At 41.3% G+C, this 20,291-nt stretch overlaps 1 protein-coding gene across 1 annotated transcript; it reads right to left on the bottom strand.

The window, feature by feature from the left end:
- Nucleotides 1–2,925: 2,925 nt before the first annotated feature.
- gcgrb (glucagon receptor b) lies at nt 2,926–19,317 on the bottom strand (the record flags this gene model as incomplete). The annotated part of the gene is made up of 13 exons (XM_083980397.1): nt 2,926–3,342; nt 3,712–3,753; nt 6,420–6,564; nt 7,099–7,187; nt 9,408–9,477; nt 9,749–9,809; nt 12,108–12,267; nt 12,907–13,048; nt 13,599–13,705; nt 15,101–15,189; nt 18,775–18,882; nt 18,990–19,086; nt 19,264–19,317. 13 exons carry the CDS (start codon nt 19,315–19,317, stop codon nt 2,926–2,928), a joined length of 1,581 nt encoding a protein of 526 aa, XP_083836523.1.
- Nucleotides 19,318–20,291: the final 974 nt, after the last annotated feature.

Genomic DNA, 20,291 nt, shown 5'->3' with positions numbered 1-20,291 from the left:
AGTGCAGTGTAAGCCATCACCAAATGTCAATTAATTCCATCTTTTTTTTTTACTCTACATCTGAAATTTGACAAATACATGTCAGTTCTTCATCATTAGACTCATTGCATAGAAACAAAACAGTGAATTTATGTCTCACACTATGATCCTGCTCTCGTATTGACACAGACACTTTTTTGGCAGACAGAATTCACTTTAATTAGATCTACAGCGACATATGAGACACAACAGTTTGGCTTTTATATAAAACCCGTTTTCACTCATGACATTGCTGATTTGCTTTGGACCCCTCCTGAACAACGGCAACTTTTTAAATAAAAGGATGGGTACAATCATGTTTTGCAAAATAGAGTCTTTTCTCACGATAATTAGTCATGTTCATTTTCATTTTTGAGTCACCTGGACTGCAAGCAAAAACACACAACACATCCCTCCACCCTCCCCTCAGTGTCTTAATAATATTCACTTTTATCAATATTTACATTATACAATGCACTCTACACTTCAACATGAACATCTGTGAGCAAGAACTTGATTGGGAATTTCTTTATGAAAATCCTTGCAACTGCGTTGTGATTGAAATCCGTTGACAATAATGTAAATAAAAGTGGTTGTGTGAGGCACATTTTCATTTCTGCATCATTACATACAAACTCTGATCCAATCAGTAGAGGGAACAAATAAAGCAAAGGTCGAACCTTTTCTTTAAGATTATTTTTGCCATATAAAGCGACCTTTGATTTAATGATTCATGAGTCATTTTCTGAGTTTGGCTCAACACTGCAGTTTATGACTGGGTAAATGTGCAGTTGGAGATTATAACAGCTGGAACAGTTTTCTCTTAGATGACACCAAAAGTTGGATTTGTCAAACTCATTTTCATCCATTATACTGCCACTTTGTCATTTATACATTTTCATTCTGAGTCTGTATGGAAGCAAATCAGGGTGTTTAGATGAAGTGTCATCACAGGATAAATTTAGATGTTGTGGATTGTGCATTTTTAATTACATACAATATATACACTTAAATATTGTTTACCCCATAATTCCCCGTTGTTCATTTACATTCAGACAGGAGAACCTGTTTAACATGTATGCTGTTGGTACAGCAATAGAAGAAAAGAGGAATGAAAATGTAACTGCGTTCACACCAAAAGCTTCCAAAGAGTCAAAAACGCTCAGACAAGACAGCTCCCAAAACGACAAATATTTTCAGCCGCTTTGGTCGCTGGTCATGAGACTGAGCTGAAAGTTTGATCGCGCTGGTCATTGGGGAGCCGAAATACAAAAAAAAAGGAGCCGACGGACATTTCTATCCTGACAGGTTGCCGCTGAACCGCGTCATAGCTAATTACCCTAAAGTTAACCATGGCTCAACTTCTCGTCTGGTGAAGCTTTGGAAGCTTTGGACTCTTTGGAAGCGCGGTGACGCCAGTTGACGCTTTGGTCGCTCAGCGTTTTGACACTTTTACCCCTTTCCCACTGGCCAAAAAACCCGTTTAAACCCGCTAACAATCGGCTTTTGGTGGCAGTGGGAAAGGCGCACCGAGCCGCGTCGACGCGGGTCAAACGACTCGGCAAGCGACGCGGGTTAAAATCGCCTTTAATCGGCTCGGCTCTGCTCGGCTTGCAGTGGGAACGCCAGACCCGCGTCAACCCGCTAATTTACGTGATGACACTGAACGTTACGTGACGCTACGTCATCGCGCCGGTCGCGTCTCATATCACGTACCAAAACAAAGCTCTGCTCCGCTCTGCTCTCATCCGAGACTGGGATCAAGACATCAGAGAACACTGACCAAAAACGATAGAAAAAAAGAAAAGAAAAGAAGCGACAGTCTGTTTAACTGACGTGTTGTGCCGCGGACGTCCGTCATCCGGCCGCAGCAGACTCTCTGTCCTCCGCGGTCCTGGTGCTCCAGGTCAGCCAGCCAGAGAGTCTGCCTCGGCGGACGGACACTCCGCGGCGGGCGGCTGTGGCATGACTGTGTGTGTCTCTTGCACCGCGGATGAGAGCGGGGCGACTGGTTTATGCTCTGTCTGATCCCTCAGCGGGGGGTCAGACTCGGCTCATTTTGGTCAATGGGAAAGGGGCCAAATGCCGATTGTTAGCGGGTCGACCCGCGTTTAAAAAACCCGCGTCGACCCGCTAATTTTAGTGGGAAAACGGCTTTTGGAAGCTTTTGGTGTGAACGTACAGTAAGAGGAAAATGTCATGAAACAATGGATTTAATGCTTAAAAAAATAACATTACATCCACATTGGTATTTTTTTTTTTCCTTTGTTTGGCTTTGGTCATTTAAAACCAGAATAACTTAAACATCACAACACAGTCTTTAAGATAAGAGCAACCATCCTCTGTGAGACTGTCTCAGCATGACAAACGCTGCGTGGCAGGAGTCACGGGGTTTTGACATCCATGCACACTGTAGTCCACATTCAGGTTCATGAAGTCATTGACAAAAAAAAACAAAACAGATGGACCAAACACTGAGAGGTTTTTGTTGGAAAACAACAGGCACAAGATACAACAAGCATGAGTCACAACGGCAGCAAAGCTGTGGGCAGACTGTGGTGGCAAAGGGTGTAAATGACATCATACACACATTCACACTGACACCACAATATTTTAATCATTCCTGATGTCTGAAGTCAACAAGTGCTTTTTTTCTTTTTCTTTCTAGTCCAGGTCCCAAAACCAATAAATATTCATTTGTAGCTGGTCAGCTTACATTACTTTATTACAACATTACTTCCTGCAAAGTCATGCATCCGTGAACATCCTGATCCACACGGCTCACTTCCTCATTCTCTTCATTCCCACTCAGGCTATCCTGTTGGCGCATGATGAACAGTGCTCTGAAACAACAATAAGCACAATCACTGAGAGTTTCCATGAGGATGGCTCAGAGCAGGTTTGTCCTCAGACATTAGTCTCCTCTCCCAGAGGGTATATGCGGCACTGTGACCCCTCTTCCAGACATGTGCCCTGCGTGGAGGTGCTGACATGGCTGGCTGGGCCTCGGTGCGGCAGGGAAGAGAACTGCAGGGTGTGTCTGCTCTTGGCAGACCTGCAGCCCTTCCCCGTCCCGTTGCTGTAGGAGACCACCAGTCTGCGGTTCTCCTCCTGCGCAGCGGAGCCGGACAGGCTTCTGTCAGCTTTGCCGAGGTGAGGCGAGTCGCCGCCGGGGTCGCTGCCGTTGTTGTCATGGAGGTCGGGCAGATTGCCGGTGGCGATGCTACCGCTCTTGACGTGCGGCGTATGGCTGTGGCGGTACTCCTCGTCAATGTCCTTTCCCAGCTTCCACCTCTTCCACTTTTTCAGTATCTCTGACTGCACCTGAGGGACGACGGGATAGCAGAGAAAGAAGAGAGAGCAGATAGCGGAGAAACACGTAAAGCATTGTGATGAAGATAAAATAAAGACTCCGAGCACTTCATTAGATGGACGTCTCCTGCCAAAGACTCCATTTAAAAGCTTAAAGATAAGCAGATGGTCACCGTTGTGTCCATTCCACTTTGTAGACAAAAGATCTCGAACAAAGATGGAGCTTTTAGAGATATAAAAAGACCGATAAGGGCTTGCAACATGAACACTGATGATGAAAAATGTCTAATTTATCTTCTCTACAGAGGGAAAGGAAGGAACTTCAGCAATGGCAGAGATTTAATTAAGGTGGTGCTTGACATGAAAGCACATCTATCTCACCTCTTTGTTGACGAAGCAGTACAGGATGGCAACCAGCAGGCCCTGAAATGAAAGGTGGAGTTTTAAAGCAGATATCAGCTTCACGGCCGTTTCGGCTAATGCTGCGTTCAAGGCAGGCTTTTGAAACCGTAAGTTACAGCTTCAAGTCACAACTACGACTTGGTAGCGTTCCAGGTAACCCGTAGCTCGTGTTTTTACCATCCTGTTGTCTGTGAAAGTTCCCTATAACGGCCACTCGTAACTTCCGACCCGTGAACTCGTACCAGATCGAACTGGTATGACTTCACAGGAAGGAAAAACACAAAGTACGAGTTTCTTTGAACGCACCATGAGTTAGCAGCCCCCGCCCTTGTCAGGCATCAATTGGTCCTCGTGCTACGTCACCACATTCACGCGCATCCCTTGGCTGCACACACAGCCCTTCATGCCGTTCTCTCTCCTCATTGGATAACACTTGTATCCCACTAGGAAAATTTTCTCCTCGGGTTACAGCAGAGCAGAGTGACGGAGAGACTCGTGTTTAGGCTGAAATACTTCATGTAAGTGATTGCTGACGGAAAATAGGACTATTTAGGACTTATATTAACAAAAACATTCCACTGATATCTGCTTTAACATGAGTCACATCGGATACCGAACAAGGACACTAATGCTTCCACTGTTTTAAAGGGATAGTTCACCCAAAATTGAAATTTCACTCATTATCTACTCACCCTCATGTGGACTAAGGGCTGGGAGAAGTTTCAGAGTTATCCGTGGCTTCTCTGAGTTACAGGGGGTCTCGGCATATGGATACCAACTGTCTTTGTAACAAAAAGACACACCAAAAACATCCAAATACCTCCATGCTGCTCGTATGTAATGTCCTTGTCTTGTATTGAAGCCCCAAAATGCGAAATTGTCCCGAAAAAAATTAAATACCTCTATTTTTCAAGCTTGTTTGTAGCGGAAGCTTCTCGAAGCTCCTCTTCCCAGTTCGTCAAATTTGGACGAACCAGGGTCCGTCCTCTTCCCAGTTCGTCCAAATTTGACGAACCGGGAAGAGGAGCTTTGAGAAGCTTCCGCTACAAAACAAGCTTGAAATATAGACTTATTTCATTTCTTTCAATACAAGACGGACATCACATACGAGCAGCATGGAGGTATTTGGATGTTTTTGGTGTGTCTTTTTGTTACGAAGACAGTTGGTATTTGCAACCGTTACATGGACATGCACTGCTACGCCGAGACCCCCTGTAACTCAGAGAAGCCACGGAGGACTCTGAAACTTCTCCCAGCCCTTAGTCGACAACATGAGGGTGAGTAGATAATGAGTGAAAGTTCAATTTTGGGTGAACTATCCCTTTAAGAGACAAGGCTTTAAATATTTCATCTTTTTATTACTATCAACAGATATCCAGTAGGCGCCATATGGTGTTCATACAGTATAAGGATACAGGTTACACAATACACATTCCTGCCACTGGCTTCACAATATTGAACTGTATCAACTACAGGTGGCTGTGTTGCACTAAGAAAACCAGCAAAGTGTCAATAAAGCCAGAGAACAACAGGACCTCTAGTAGGCAAACACAGAACATACAAGTCTTAAAGGGATAGTTCAACATTTTGGCAAATTAGCCCATTGCCATAATCGCTATAGTCATAGCAGTAGGTTTGTAACCTTTAATTGTCGGTGTAAGCTATTTTTAGAAAGGCGGAGCAGAGCCGTGAGCTGCTCAGAGCTAAGCTACGGATGCTCATGGGATTTCTTGGTTTCCCTCATCAAACTCATCAAATACACAATCCAACAACTCCAAAGCGCTCTCGTGGACAAGTTGTGACCTGCACATTCACCACGCTATGAGATAATAACAGAACGAGTTGTTTTCCGTCAAAAATTCATGCAAAACCACTGATGCGCGTTGCCAGTTTTTCAGCAAGCAGTCTCTGCATTTGCCTCAAAAACAACTCTGTCTCGTATCGTTCCGTTATGATCTCATAGCGTGCTGAATGTGCAGGTCACAACTTTACCACAAAAGCATTTTGGAGTTTTTGGATTGTGTATTTGATGAGTTTGATGAGGGAAACCAAGAAATCTCATTAGCCTCCACAGCGTAGTTCTGAGCAGCTTGCGGCTCTGCTCCGCCGTTCTAAAAATAGGTTGCACCGACAAATAAAGGTAACGAATTTACTGCTATGACTATAGCAATTATGGCAATGGGCCAATTTGCCAAAATGTTGAACTATCCCTTTAAACGTTTCAAGAAATCAGCATTGCATATGTTTTTAAGAGATGGGGGAAAAAAACATAGTGGCTGTTGAGGGTACACAGTCTGTTTTGAAACAGAAACTTCAGAAGAAAGCATCACAAAGCACCAGAATACAAATACTGTTGTTTGTACTGTGGTTTACTCCGGATCAAGGTTGTTATCAGAGGTAAAAGTAGTTTTTAAATTGCTGCCAGTACTACGACCTTCACTATAAGTGAAAAGTGGTGAAACATTTTATGCTGCAAAATCATGGAACCCCTCCTGACAAATGAAAAGAAGTTTTGTTTGAAGCACAAAACATTTATTATAGACAGAATAATGATTAGTGTATACAGTATGTGTCTAATCAAAGGGATAGGGTATTTGATTGAAACTGGCTAGAGTCAGAGGAGAGAGAAGGAGAGAAGAAACAAATAACTATGACTAAGACCGTTTCCAGTAAAGTGGATTTCTGACCTGAAAGGAGTTAAATAAGAGATCACAGAAGAGGCGGATGAGGCGCAGCATGGAGCCTTTGGGGACCGACTCGTCGATGACAAAGGTGAAGAGGATGGCATGAATCCCCAACAGAGGGATGAGAGTCAGAGTGGACTTAGCCAGTCTGCACCAGAGAGGGGAATGGGACATAGAGAATATGTGCAGAGACAATATTACAAGAAATTAGAAAGGTCAGCTCATGTCATGTACAACCCTCATCCTATTGGCCTTCATCCGTTCAGATTAAAGTTCCCAAATTTGACACTAAACAATAACCAATGTTTTATTTAAGTGTGGGCACTTTAACACTTTTTATATAGATCCATGACCTGCTACATACTGGAGCGTAGTCATTCAATGTTTTGGAGAATTTACAGAATATTGCAATTAAAAAAATTAAAAAAATCAGAACAACAATATAGCGAGAGAAAGACACTTTATTATAGAGTGATAAATATTTCTAAAATCAAATGCAAGGAGGTCAAGTGTTAATTTCTAAGATTTATACTGTATGAAAAGATGGATACCCCTACTACCTAACTGCACTTATTGTTTTGATATACTTTTTGATTCACTTTCTCGGCTCACATTGAACAATGTTTTTACAGAAACAAAGCTCCACAAACACACTGCACACCGAAGATCCACATTTTCTCACCTGAACTTGTAGTCGGTGTATCTCATCTGATGAGCTCTAAGTTTAGACATCAGGATCTTGATGATTCGGATGAATATGAAGAAGTTAATCTTAAAGAACAAGAGAAGGGGAGTTTAATGGAGGCAATCTACGCAAAATATGTTCTGCAGAGTTTCAGATGACTGTCAAAACTCCTGCGCCTTTCTGTGGCCACCACGGTTTGAAATGGCTGGATACACATGAACGCACATGCAGACACACACACACACACACACACACACACACACCCACACATACTGTAGTGATCTAATGCAGAGCCCTCTCTGATGACAGAGCACATTAATTATTACGGCACTCAAGTTATTAGCGCTCCAAGTTTGGTAATGTGTGTATGTTGTCAGGTGTGTGTGAGTGTACACAAATGTGGTTTATTTAGGTGTCAATGTGCATGTTAACAATAGTTGAACTGCTGGTTTGTGTTTGGGATTATATTGGATGACATATGACGTTGTGTCTATTACACAACAGCAACTACTTCAACTAAAGAGATTTTTTCCACAGATACAGTACAGCACCACATGACTTTCACAGTTCAAGGAAATGAGCAGGTTTTTTTTTTTTTTTTTTTTTTACATATTTCTGACTGTGTGTGAGCACACGTAGGCTTTTGCATGAGGTCACAGGGGTTACAACTGTAATGTGCACTTGTGCTCATAAGTGTGTCCATCCATAATGTTGTTTGTCTCTATGGGAACAGGGAACAGGAAATTCACAAGAGGAATTCCACGACTTATTTATGTGTATGTAGGCTACTGTATGTGCAAGACAGGACCAAAGACACTACATGAATAATAGTCCAGCAACATTTGTCAAGCTTCCAATATGGGGTGGGAATTTGAAGAATATTATGAACTAAGTGATTTTGATATTTTAAGATTAGATGAAATAAATAAATGATATGACAGGTTGTGAAATGGTTCTCAATAAATTACAAAGTAATTTTTCCAATATTATTTTGGGCACAACGCATACAAAAGAGAGCGATTGTTCAACATTTTGGCAAATTCACCTATTGCCATAATAATCCCTATAGGAGTAGGTTCATTCATGAGGGACGAAAATCACACCTTTCGTCCTGACAGTGACTCCTGACACCTAAACCTGAGTTGCTTCAATACTGAAAAACTCTGACATGTCAAACTTTAGGATGTATTAGAGGACTAATTCATCTGTCTAACCATCATAACTGACACCTGAAATAGTAAACACAGATGATTGATCGAAATAAAATTACCGCTCGAGTGAATTTACTTTCCGTCATTGAAAGGTTCTTGAATGTAACTCGGTCAAATTAAGACGTAACCACAAGATTGTTTGCTGTTTTGTTAGGTCATGCATGCTGTACATGCTGACAAAGTTAGACATATCAGACTTTAATGGGCTTGGAGAAAATGGCCCCATTGCTTTCCTCGATTTTAAATTTTGGCAGCTCTGCCACTCGTCTTTTTGCCACTAAGTGGTTCTTCAGCGACTTCCGAGTACCGTGATACCTCTGTTAAAGGTAATAAATGAACCTACCCCTAAGACTATAGGGATTATGGATTATATGTACTTTCTACCATGCAGCATTGACATAATTACAAAGACTGAAATTAATTTCTTCATTCAGACCTATATTGATATATTGAAGTTTGTCTCTCTGCAGGAGTTCGTCTCTATTCTGGACTCAGCGGCTCTCCATCCTGTTCATAGTTAATTCAACATTGACAATTTGTGTAGATCCTCTGATAGTTGCAGCACCAGAGGAATGAAATTACCTTCCAGTGAATTCTTTTGCCATTTTACATCCTTGCCAACATTAAAACCAGGGTGCTTGTAACTCCAAATATTCCCACTCATCGGTATGTGAGTGCCAGTGTCTTTGTCAAATTTAGTATTTTCCAACATGTTTGAAGATTTTAGTCACTTTCTTTAGGAGTGTCAGTGTTTGATTTTTTAGTGCAACTCAAGATTTACCCACTGAACACAACACTAATCTTCTTGTGGTTAGCGATGTTTAAATAAAGCACTGACACAGTCAATCCAGCTAACATTAGTCGACTCAAACTATGAGAAAAGGATGACTAAAGAGAAAACACTGAGCCTCAACCTACTACAAAGGCTGGTGCGTCCACATTGTTTTGGCCTTCTGTACACAGTTTAAGGGAGAAGATATGTACAAGAATGATGATCAGGAACTTGTTAACAGCAGGTGAATTATGTTCACCTGCTGGCAGGTGAGGATATCATGCCAGGCAGAGGATATCAGGACAAGAGACAGATGGTCTTACCAGATAGGCAAAGAGTATGGGAGACCGAATGATCCACCAATATCCCATGTTAATATTCCTCTCCCAGCACCTGTACATGGACACACACACATTTAAAAAAAATGTCTTATTGCTGTTATGATTATGATTCTGAGCTTTTCGCAGTATCCATTGGAGTTGTCACATATTCGTACCGTAGAACATGAAAAACAGTTTTGATAAAAGAAATCAAAGGGAAAGGCCATTGAAAATAACGGCTGCCCCTCTTCTCACAGATAAAAGCTGTTTTATCTGAACTGCCTTTTATTCCATGTGCTAAATGAGATATTATGAACAGATATTATGAAATCAGTTGAACTTACTCTTCGTTCTCATACAGATACTTCACAGTGATCCACGGCACCACGAATATGAGCGGTGCACCTGAAAATGGCAGAGGTATCATGAAAAAGTGAACCAACTCCTGATGAGTTAGAATGAGACTTCATAAAACATACAGCCGCTGAGACCTCGAACTGGTCATGACATTGTAGAGTGTTGTTCCAATTAGAGCTTGGACTTCTTTACCCATACAGCAAGAAATATCTTCTGTCACAATCATACATTTTAATATCTCATTGTCTTAACACAAAAATATTCTATTCTCATGGTATCAATGAAGATTTGCATCTTCATTAAGCTCTTTTCTCCATGTATCCAACTTTGATCAAAGTAAAATCTAATGATAATAAGAACCCCTCCCTGTCAGGCAACAATGACTCACTAACATCAATCAAACAATCCAGTTAATATTGTGGTGAGACCATGCTTTGTTATCAGTGAGGATTTTCATAATCGTAGAAGAACTTTGGGATAATTATACAGTTAAGTTGTTATCTCTGAACAGTGGGCTGAAAAGTTAATATGTGCATCATAAAGTCATTATTCATTTATGATAAGAAACTCAAAATGTGACCACAGCAGGTGTAAAAAGATAAACCAAAGCTGCACCGGACATGACTGATTTTGTATGTGTAATTAAAATCAGTAATGTTATCATTAATTCACCCTCGCTGTCCGAAGAGTATGACCTTCCTGCACTTTTAAGCCGTGTGATGTAAAAAAAAAAAAAAAGCAAAGGTGAAGAAAGTTGTATGAATTCCTTTGTGGCTCCAGAGGGAGCTGCACAAATTCTAATACGGTGTCTCATGTGAGTCTGAATATTTCAAGTTAGAAGATGGAAAACCTCTGAAGATGTAGGGTTACAAAGAAATGATCTTACCACTAAAGATGCATGCTAAAGGCTAGTTGCTCAAGGCTAGTTAGCCACCATTAGCATAGTGTACCTGAGTCTCTGACCTGACCAATCAGCTAACAGAAAAGAAGAATGTTTGGGAAACATACACGGTTCAGCTGCATTGATTTTGATTTTGATTTTTAAATCATCATGACGTCATCATGAATCTATTCATTATTATCACACTATTTTTGAATGTTGTTGTGTTGGTGCAGGTTAATACAAAATATGTATTAATTACAGTATATAGTATATTATATAATCAACATTATAAAACGGAAAGGTGAAATCCGACGATCTGATTGGTTGGTAACCGTGGTATAATGAGCATATACCATGGCTACTATTCTAAAGCCTTATCACAGTGTAGGCTATCACTCCGCATCAGGCACGTATGACTGGTATGAATGGAAGTTGTACGGACTGTTGCAGTCCGTAGCAAAAGACAGTCTGTGTTTTTACGACGTTAAAAAATGGACTAAAGTAGTTGAATTCACATGTTTAAGGTGAACCTTCACCTCCTGGTAGAGTGAATTGAGCAGTGACTTTCACCTGAAAAACAGCGGAGGAAAAGACGAGATGCAGAGCTACTTGGAGCTAACGTCTGGAGAGGTGGGACTATTTTTTTCACAGTGAGGCTATTTTATTGGATAATATATTTCTGGTTGAATAAAACTGAAATGAAATGAATGAATGAAATTGATTGTATATTCCTCTTTCATATTGTCATTATTGGTAACCGTTTTATAAAAGCAATATATCACTCCAGTCCGTGGTATATGCTCATTATACCACTCTCATTACACCACGCTTCGCGTCAGGCCGAACAACGCCCCTTAGCCGTGGTATAATGAGCATACAGTACCACGGACTGGAGTGATATATTGCTTAAGTATTAAATTGGTCAGGCCAGATATCTGTCTGTTGTATAATGGATTTTAGCTGCATGCTGCATTACAATGATCGCTAAAAATAATTTCGCAACAGGAACTCCCTGGAACCTTCTGCACAGATGTGAAACCATTTAAATTGCGTCTGTAATTATGGTTTATTTTTACATTTAGGGGTATCACAACAGGCTTTTCTCTTTTTTCTATTCCTCTTCTGTCATACTACACCTGTTCACTAGATGGTGACAGAGAGGTGAACTCATCTTGAGATGATTCACCTGTCCACACAGCTGCTCTGTACTGTATTTGCTCCATAGTCTGTTGACAGAACTGTTAAACATTCCTTTACCTGACAGACTTCCTGTTGCGGATGTCTACGTTCCTGTTAATGACTGTCGGACAGATGCTGTTAACCACACCTGTTCTGCTCTAGGGTCAGACTGCTGTTTACTGAAAAGTGTCTGAACCTTTGTGTATTCCAGTAATGACAGCGCCACAGTCAGTATGTGACCACTCACTGAGTTTCACTCATTGTGTTACAGGGTTGGTCCTTACCCCAGCCGATGGCCAGGTATATGTAGAAGTACTTCCTCTCACTGAACACTGTGATGACGAGCAGGCTGTGCAGGTAGATGCCTTCCACCAGCAGCCAATAATTGTTGGCCATCACACTGTACTGCATCATCACCATGGCTCCACGACACCACGTCACAGCCTGACTCACAAAGAGGACACAAACATTAAGACAAGGTGACATCTGCTCCTGTCGCACAAAAGGAGCAAAGGCCACTTTTTGTCAGAGCTCCTTAGCAATATCAGAGCTGACAAATATTCCTCTCATACTTGAATTAAAAGAATAGTTCACCCAAAATTCAAATTGCACTCATTATCTCCTCCCCCTCATGTGGACTAAGGGCTGGGAGAAGTTTCAGAGTCCTCCGTGGCTTCTCTGAGTTACAGGGGGTCTCGGCGTAGCAGTGCATGTCCATATAACAGTTGCAAATGGATACCAACTGTCTTCGTAACAAAAAGACACACCAAAAAACATCCAAATACCTCCATGCTGCTGGTATGTAATGTCCATCTTTTGAAGCCCCGAAATGCGAAATTGTTCCGAAAAAGGTTCGGAAAAAGGTATCCATTTGCAACCGTTATATGGACATGCACTGCTACGCCGAGACCCCCTGTAACTCAGAGAAGCCACGGAGGACTCTGAAACTTCTCCCAGCCCTTAGTCCACATGAGGGTGAGTAGATAATGAGTGAAATTTAAATTTTGAGTGAACTATTCCTTTAACTCTGAATTGAAATGAGGCACAATAGGTTGTACAAAACAAATACAAATCACAGCTCACAGCTTGTGCCTGCATGTCACTGCTGCCCCTGTGGTCCAGTGTGAGGGTCAGCAGGGCGTCTTTGACCAGGATGGACACAGCTCTCAGGATGAAGGAGGCAAACAGGTTCATGTGGATGTTGTTCCTCATGCAGTGGAGCTTTCTGGTGTGGAGGGGGTCACAGCATGTGATGACTTTTCACTTATGTATGTTGTATTCACCACTGCATGTGGCATCATGACCAAAGTACCTATTCCAATCCTTCTTTGAATCCCCTTCTGTCCTTTATTCCATATACTATCCATCTTTATCTGTCTATCCTTCTACCTTTTATTCATTCTCCCCTCTTTTTTTCCTGACTTTGTTTCTTTCCTCTTCTAACTTTCATTTGTTGCTTCATTTGCACTTCAATTATTCTGTCAGTTCTTATCTTATCTCTCTCATATGCTACCTTCCATTCTCACTTCTTTCATTGTCCATCCATTCTTTACTTTCTTATTTATTTCTTTACTTCCTTCAGCCTTTTGTTTTTCCTGTTTATTCATCCTTCTTCCTAAGAACTTTCCCTTTCTTTTGTTGTTCCCTTCCTGTCTTCCTTTCCTCTTTCCATTGTTTTTACCCCTGCATTGATTGCTTTACTCTGTCTTTGTTTCTTTCTTTCTTTCTGTCTATTTTCCTCACCTTCCTTTTGTTACACTTTCTTCATGTTTTACCTGAAGGTGACGAGGATTCCCAGTGCCAGTAGCAGAGCTCCCAGGGAGAGTGAGTAGCCCACTGTATACATGATCCGTAACTGACTGAGGATACGTCCATACTGCTGCTGCAAAGCCAACAGAGAGACATAGTCAGTCACTTGCATCTATTGACTTAACACACACACAGAGTGAGAGAGAGAGGGTGTGTGTGTGTGTGTGTGTGTGTGTGTGTGTGTGTGTGTGTGTGTGTGTGTGTGTGTGTGTGTGTGTGTGTGTGTGTGTGTGTGTGTGTGTGTGTGTGTGTGTGTGTGTTTTAAAAAGGTCCTTAAAGGAGAATTCCGGTCATTTTTGACCCCTAAATCGTTGTCCTGATGGTCACCCAGTGTTGGGGGGAGCAAAAAACGCCACTAAAATTGATGCAGGCAAACCGGAGTTACACCATGGCTAGACGGTGCTAGGGATAGCCACAACGGTAAACGGTCGGAGATATTTTGGACATTACCACTGCACTGCTCGACCGTTTATTTTTGTAAAGAAATCATCACAACAAGGAAAAAGTGTTTGTTTCTGTGGCGGGGAGAGCAGGCGCTCTGCGATCGGATAGTAATGTCTTTCCAGGATGTTAGGCTGTCTGAGGTGAGTGATTACTAGGGCTGACCCGATTATCATATTTTAATAATCGAAGCTTCGCGGACATAAAATCGATTTTAATCGAAGCAGGTTTCCAGGATGCCAAGAAGCCTATTCATTGTAATGTAACAATTGCCGATGAGAACCAGTGTCAAAAAGGAAAAAAGGAAGAAAAAAAAAAACAATCGATCACAGACTTCATGGTCGATTACCATGGCAACGAACAACGCTTCGAAGCTTCGATTTTTTTGGGTCAACCCTAGTGATTACATGCAAAAACACAAAGTTTATACTGTTTATACTGTACACTATATGAGTTCAGTGGTGTCTCTAAGGATTCCAGTCATGTACCATAGATATTTGATTGTTTTCTGAGTGTTTGTTGTGGTTGAAAGAATTGCCCCCATAGGTTAGCGTTGTGGCTATCTCTAGCGCCGTCTAGCCATGGTGTAACTCCGGTTTGCCTGCATCAATTTTAGTCACGATTTAGGGGTAAAAAATGACCAGAATTCTCCTTTAAAGAGTATTGTGAACAGATGGGAGGACTTTCACACATTGGATCATTTCAGATTGTGTCAAGTTCTCTGTCAGTCATCCTCACAATATTGTTGAACCACCTGCTGCTGCAAACTAATTCAAACATGGTAATGGTGACAGCTTCATATACAGACATGCGCAAACAAAATGAGGGTGCGGCAGCTATAAGCTTTGCTTCAGCCGCAACCCTTTTCGACCAGCGGTATAGTTAGTATTTGTTACTACCTTGAATTTGTTTTGTTGAAATTTTGATGCTGTGATCGAAATAAACACTCATTCATTCATTCATTCATTCATTCATTCATTCATTCATACAGACATGCGCAAACACACTGTGCTGTATACACACACACCTCACCAGGGTCGTCCTCACATTCACTTGTGTTCTTTTGTGCCCACTGACCATCTTCTTTGCAAACTCTGTAGACCAGACCCCGCTGAACTGTGCACACAGAGAATGAGATACATGTGAAAGAAGAAAATTAACATTTGCCAACATTTGCATACTCTTTGAAAATCCCCCCAAAAATACAATGCAAATTCATGTAGAAATTGATTAGATCTATTCTATGACCTAAACTGTGAAAGGTACAAAGATCAAAGCAAAGATGACATTATAATGGTGAACATGAGCTCTGCACACACACACTGAGAAGCAGCCAGGCTGAACATGTTGTTTGCGCTGTTATTTCACCGGAAACAACCGCTCCAACATGTTCCCCTCACACCTATTAAGAGCTGCTAAACCACCGGGAGAAAACCTGATGATGAAAATAAACTCCCTCCACAGAAAGAGCAACCGACCAAACCTTGACCCTATGTGCTGAACTATCAGTGTTAACTGCTTTAGATATAAGCCTGCACACCAATTGCGAGTTAAGTGAAAAGCTCTGCAGCGCAGGTGAGCTGCTCCCTGAGACGTGTCGTGCACCTCTCACGTGCCTACTCCTCTCTCAGCAAACAAAGCACACTCCACTGCATACGACATTCATCCCACGTTCATTCATCCCGCTGAATGACAAGGACATATGATGCGCCGTATTGCGATCGCCAAGCAATTTCCATTCACTCCACTGGATGACTTTAAAGAGAAGCACTTTGAAAAGCTCTTTCTCTGAACTTCTACTCTTACATCTTTGCCGCTGGTTGGTTCCTGTAGCCTTGAAGTTTTCAAACACACTGACGTCAGTACTTTTAGAACAACAAGTGGGACAAGGCCTGGGAGAGAAAAACTCTCTGTCTGAAAATGGAAATATTTCCTGCACACAAGTTAAAATCAAGATCAAGGAGTTGGTTTTTGAAATTAAAGATATAATTTTATTGTATAAAATGTGTATGTATGTAAATGTTAGAAGAATCTCTAACATCATACCCTCAAAAACTGTATCAGTTATCACGCAGACAGCATTTTGCTCAAAGACCATCATTTTCAATAATACAGAGATTACAAAAGCATAAAGAAAACAAGCAAGCAACCAATCAGAATACAAAAATCAGTTTGTGATCAAATCAACTACATTTAGGAAAAGTATGATTGGAAAGACTAAAAGCAGGCTTCCAAACTATCCCAATGTTGTCAGGAAATTGATTTTTAAAGTCTGTTGTAGGGCTTACAATCGTAAAGCTGTTTACCATGTGATCAGGCCCTGAGAGCAGGTTTGATGAGCTGAGATTAATTAGTGATGAGAGGTGATTTGGTCATTCCCCAAAGAGTGCCTCATAGATGAAGTGTTGATTTCATCAGAAAGAGCACTAGCTGTCCTTTTCATAACGCAAAGATAAGTATTGTTACCCTAAGTAACACATCTGCAGGCAGAGTGATATGAAGGTAGGAGAGAGTGGGGTAAGATGATTCACTTTTCATATTCAGGATCACTACATCAAGGCAATTATAGTTTAGTTGCTAACTAATATATCTTCATATATTTCATGATGCTGTGCATCCCCACAAACAAACAGAATTAGTGTAAACATAACTGCTCTGATAATATAGTGTCCAAACAACTATGGGGACAACTATCCCTGTGTATTGGGTAAGTTGGGCCACCCCGTGCTTCCCCTCCATCCATCCCCACCTCCCTCTTTACTCAATATTCCACTTGTCCAGGTTGCAGGTGAACACAAACTGCTGGGACCTGCTGCTGAGCCGCTAACTCAGTCAGGTTTGGGAAGTTTTGTTATTACATTGCATCCTGTGAAGCATCCCTCATCTTTCTCTTTGAAAGTAAAACTTAGCTTACCATGCCTGTTGTCTGTAATCATTCATAAACATCCAGAATCTTGATTTATTAATAAGGACATATACACACAAAAGTATGGGGTAAGTGGCTCAACTTACCCTAGAGCTACCATATTGCATTTATTACTCCCCACAGCTAAAATGGTAATGCTAGGTGTACTATCTCATGTTGTAGCTCATGTATACAAAAAAATTATGATTATCTCATCTTCACAGACTCCATGAAATGATGCCTTCCTCCTAACTATTTGGTCACATGCTCAATTTTTCTTATAGTCTGCTGGAAACAAGGGGTGGCTCAACTTGCCCCTATGCTCAACCCACTCTCTAAGGGCTTGAAGGTGGTGACAGAGGCATGTCAGTATATGTAATACATCACCATTGTCCAGGGCAGAAAGAAATAGAGCTTCAACTCTTTTCACAAATGAACATGGGGAAATATGTTCTATTTCTATATGAGAAATTAAGGGATAATCCCTTTTGAAGTTTTTGAGCAAACCTCAGCCCTCTAAGCAATCACAGAAAGACAAAGTCAGGGACTGTCAGTCAATATACAGTCATGCTCCAAGCACACCAAGGTTTCAAGCTATACTGCCCTACAAAGGAAAAAGTGCAGTATCTGCATTTTTTCTTTTTTCTTTTTTGACCAATCAAAAGTGTGGCATAGCCTATTCTCTTCAATCCGGTAGAATTTGATATTGGTACTGCTAAAATTTCCAGATTGGGCTTTTTATTTTGCTGTCCATCCAAAAAAGCACTGTGAAACCAAGGCAAAGTGCAGTATCTGCCATAAAACTGTCAAAATTGGTCAGAAAGACAAACTACAAAATACATTGGTAACACTTTACAATAAGGTACATAAAATTAGAGTAGTTAATGAGGAACTAATGAAGAACTAATGAGGAACTAATGAGTAGTTAGTGAGGAATTGAGGTACACAAAATTACAGTAGTTACTGAGGAACTAAGGTACACAAAAGTAGAGTAGTTACTGAGGAACTACTGATTAATTAACTATTAGTTAATGGTCAGTTCTTCAGGAACCCCTGATCAAATTTCAGACGAGTAGTTACTGAGGAACTAATGAGGAACTATTAATGATCAGTTCTTCATTAACTCGTGATCAAATTTCATAGAAAGTTAATCACAACTTGATGATTAGTGAACTCGTTACTTCATCAGTACAGAATCATTACTCAATAACATGTCCAGTAGTTAACCTTTATGACCTAAAGTGACACATAATGAGTGGTTTTTCATTTCTAACTACTCGTCTGAAATTTGATCAGGGGTTCCTGAAGAACTGACCATTAACTAATAGTTAATTAATCAGTAGTTCCTCAGTAACTACTCTAATGTTGTGTACCTTAGTTCCTCAGTAACTACTGTAATTTTGTGTACCTCAATTCCTCACTAAGTACTCATTAGTTCCTCATTAGTTCTTCATTAACTACTCTAATTTTGTGTACCTTATTGTAAAGTGTTACCAATACATTTAATTCAGTCCACCTTTATCTAATCAATTATAGACTTGGTAGTTATTCATAATTTGATGCTTAAACCTGACAATGAAAAACACAAAAACCTGTTTTTCTCAGTTTGGCTTTTTTTTTTTTTTTTTTACAGATACTGCACTTTGCCTTTGTAGGGCAGTATAGTGCTCAATGCTGGATGACAATACTAACTGACTCAGGCTAGCAAGGTCCTGATTCGTGCATTAGCTGCAAAAGCAGACACAAGGAGGAGGTACTCTAGATGAACACTACTACCCCACTCATACTGAACAAACCTTTGTGGTACCATGGCAGGAACCACGGGCAGGAGACATTGACAGTGGATCCTGGGAGTCCATCTGGCCAGCAGGCGTACATGTCAAAGGTCCTGTTACACACCAGCCCTGCAGAGGAGAGCAGAGCTGTGAAATCTGCCTAGGTACAGGTCAGGCATATTTTTTTCCCACCATGCATAATGACGTGAGCTGACACTGGAAGGTGAAGGGCTCACCTGTGGCGGGAGGCGTGGCATTGAGGTAGTCCAGGCACTGGTTCCTGTAGCTGCTCCACTGCTCCCTCACAAGCTCTAGGGAGTTAGTAGAGGAGACCTGCAGGGAGACACAACCTCCTGAAGACCTCAAGCCAAGTGTCAGCAATGCCACCACAGCCCTTTCTCATCATCCAGCTCTTGCTTTGGATTTGTCGCCTGTCAGTTACAGTAAGCAGAACCGGAGAAAATGTGCGTCAATCAAAAAGCACATCTCGGTCTGTGCCGGGAGTCGTACCTTTGTGCAGCTGCAGAGCATGAGCAAGGTCAAGAGGAGACACACGTGGGACATCCCACTGATGCTGGCAGGATGGGGGTCGGTGGGGACCAGAACTCGGTGGAGGCCCAACACATGAGGCAGCCCTGTCTCACCGTATGGCCTACACACACACACACACACACACACAAACACAACACAGAGAGGCTAGGTTAGTCGACAACATGCACGCCTGTGCACAGTGTGTATCCATAAATTAAGGCAGGGGTTCTCAACTAGTCTCACTCTGGGACCCACATGTTCCCATGGTCATTAAGTCGCGACTTAATAGAACTTTATAGAATTCAAACCAAGAATTTTTTTTTAAAGCCTTTAAAAACTCATTTTGCTCTTTACTGAGCAAAGTGCATTTCAGAGCGCATGAATGAAACTGAGGAGTTACCATGACAACTGCATGTACGGAAGTGAATAAAAAAATATCAAACTGCACAAAATGGAGACCAACAAAACGATATATTTGACTTCTAATGCATCTCTGCATTCAGAGCATATTCACAAAAGTGAATAAATATCAAACTGCACAAAATAAAGACCCACAAAACAAAACAAGATTCACTGCATTCAGGCCGCATTAATAAGAAACTGATATCTTTGCATTCAGAGCAAATGGAGCAAATAATAAGAAACTGAGGAGAACCATTACGTTCACGTGTCTCGTGTGCCTTTCAAAATAAGTTATTTTACAAAATAAAAGACATGTCCAACATCACATGTGCATTAAATATTATTTACTTTTTTGACCAGCTGTCCGTGACCCATCCAGAACGGGTCCTCGACCCACCGGTTGAGAGCCACTGCAGGTTGTTTGAAGTGCAACTGAAAGAGTGATGGAGTGAAACAACTGAAGACATCCAGAATCAATGATGAGAAAAAGAGCATGCACTGATTGCTTCTATTTCTCATGCACTGCACAAATTTGCTTGAATGTGAGTGTGCATGTCACAGCTGTCAGATGAATGCCATGTATCCCCACTTAAACCAGCTTTGTC

The sequence above is a fragment of the Trachurus trachurus genome, assembly GCF_905171665.1.
Source record: "Trachurus trachurus genome assembly, chromosome: 1".
In the NCBI taxonomy this organism is placed as follows: Eukaryota; Metazoa; Chordata; class Actinopteri; order Carangiformes; family Carangidae; genus Trachurus; species Trachurus trachurus.
The sequence above is the reverse complement of the archived record's forward strand: the minus strand, read 5'-3'. Positions and strand labels throughout refer to the sequence as shown.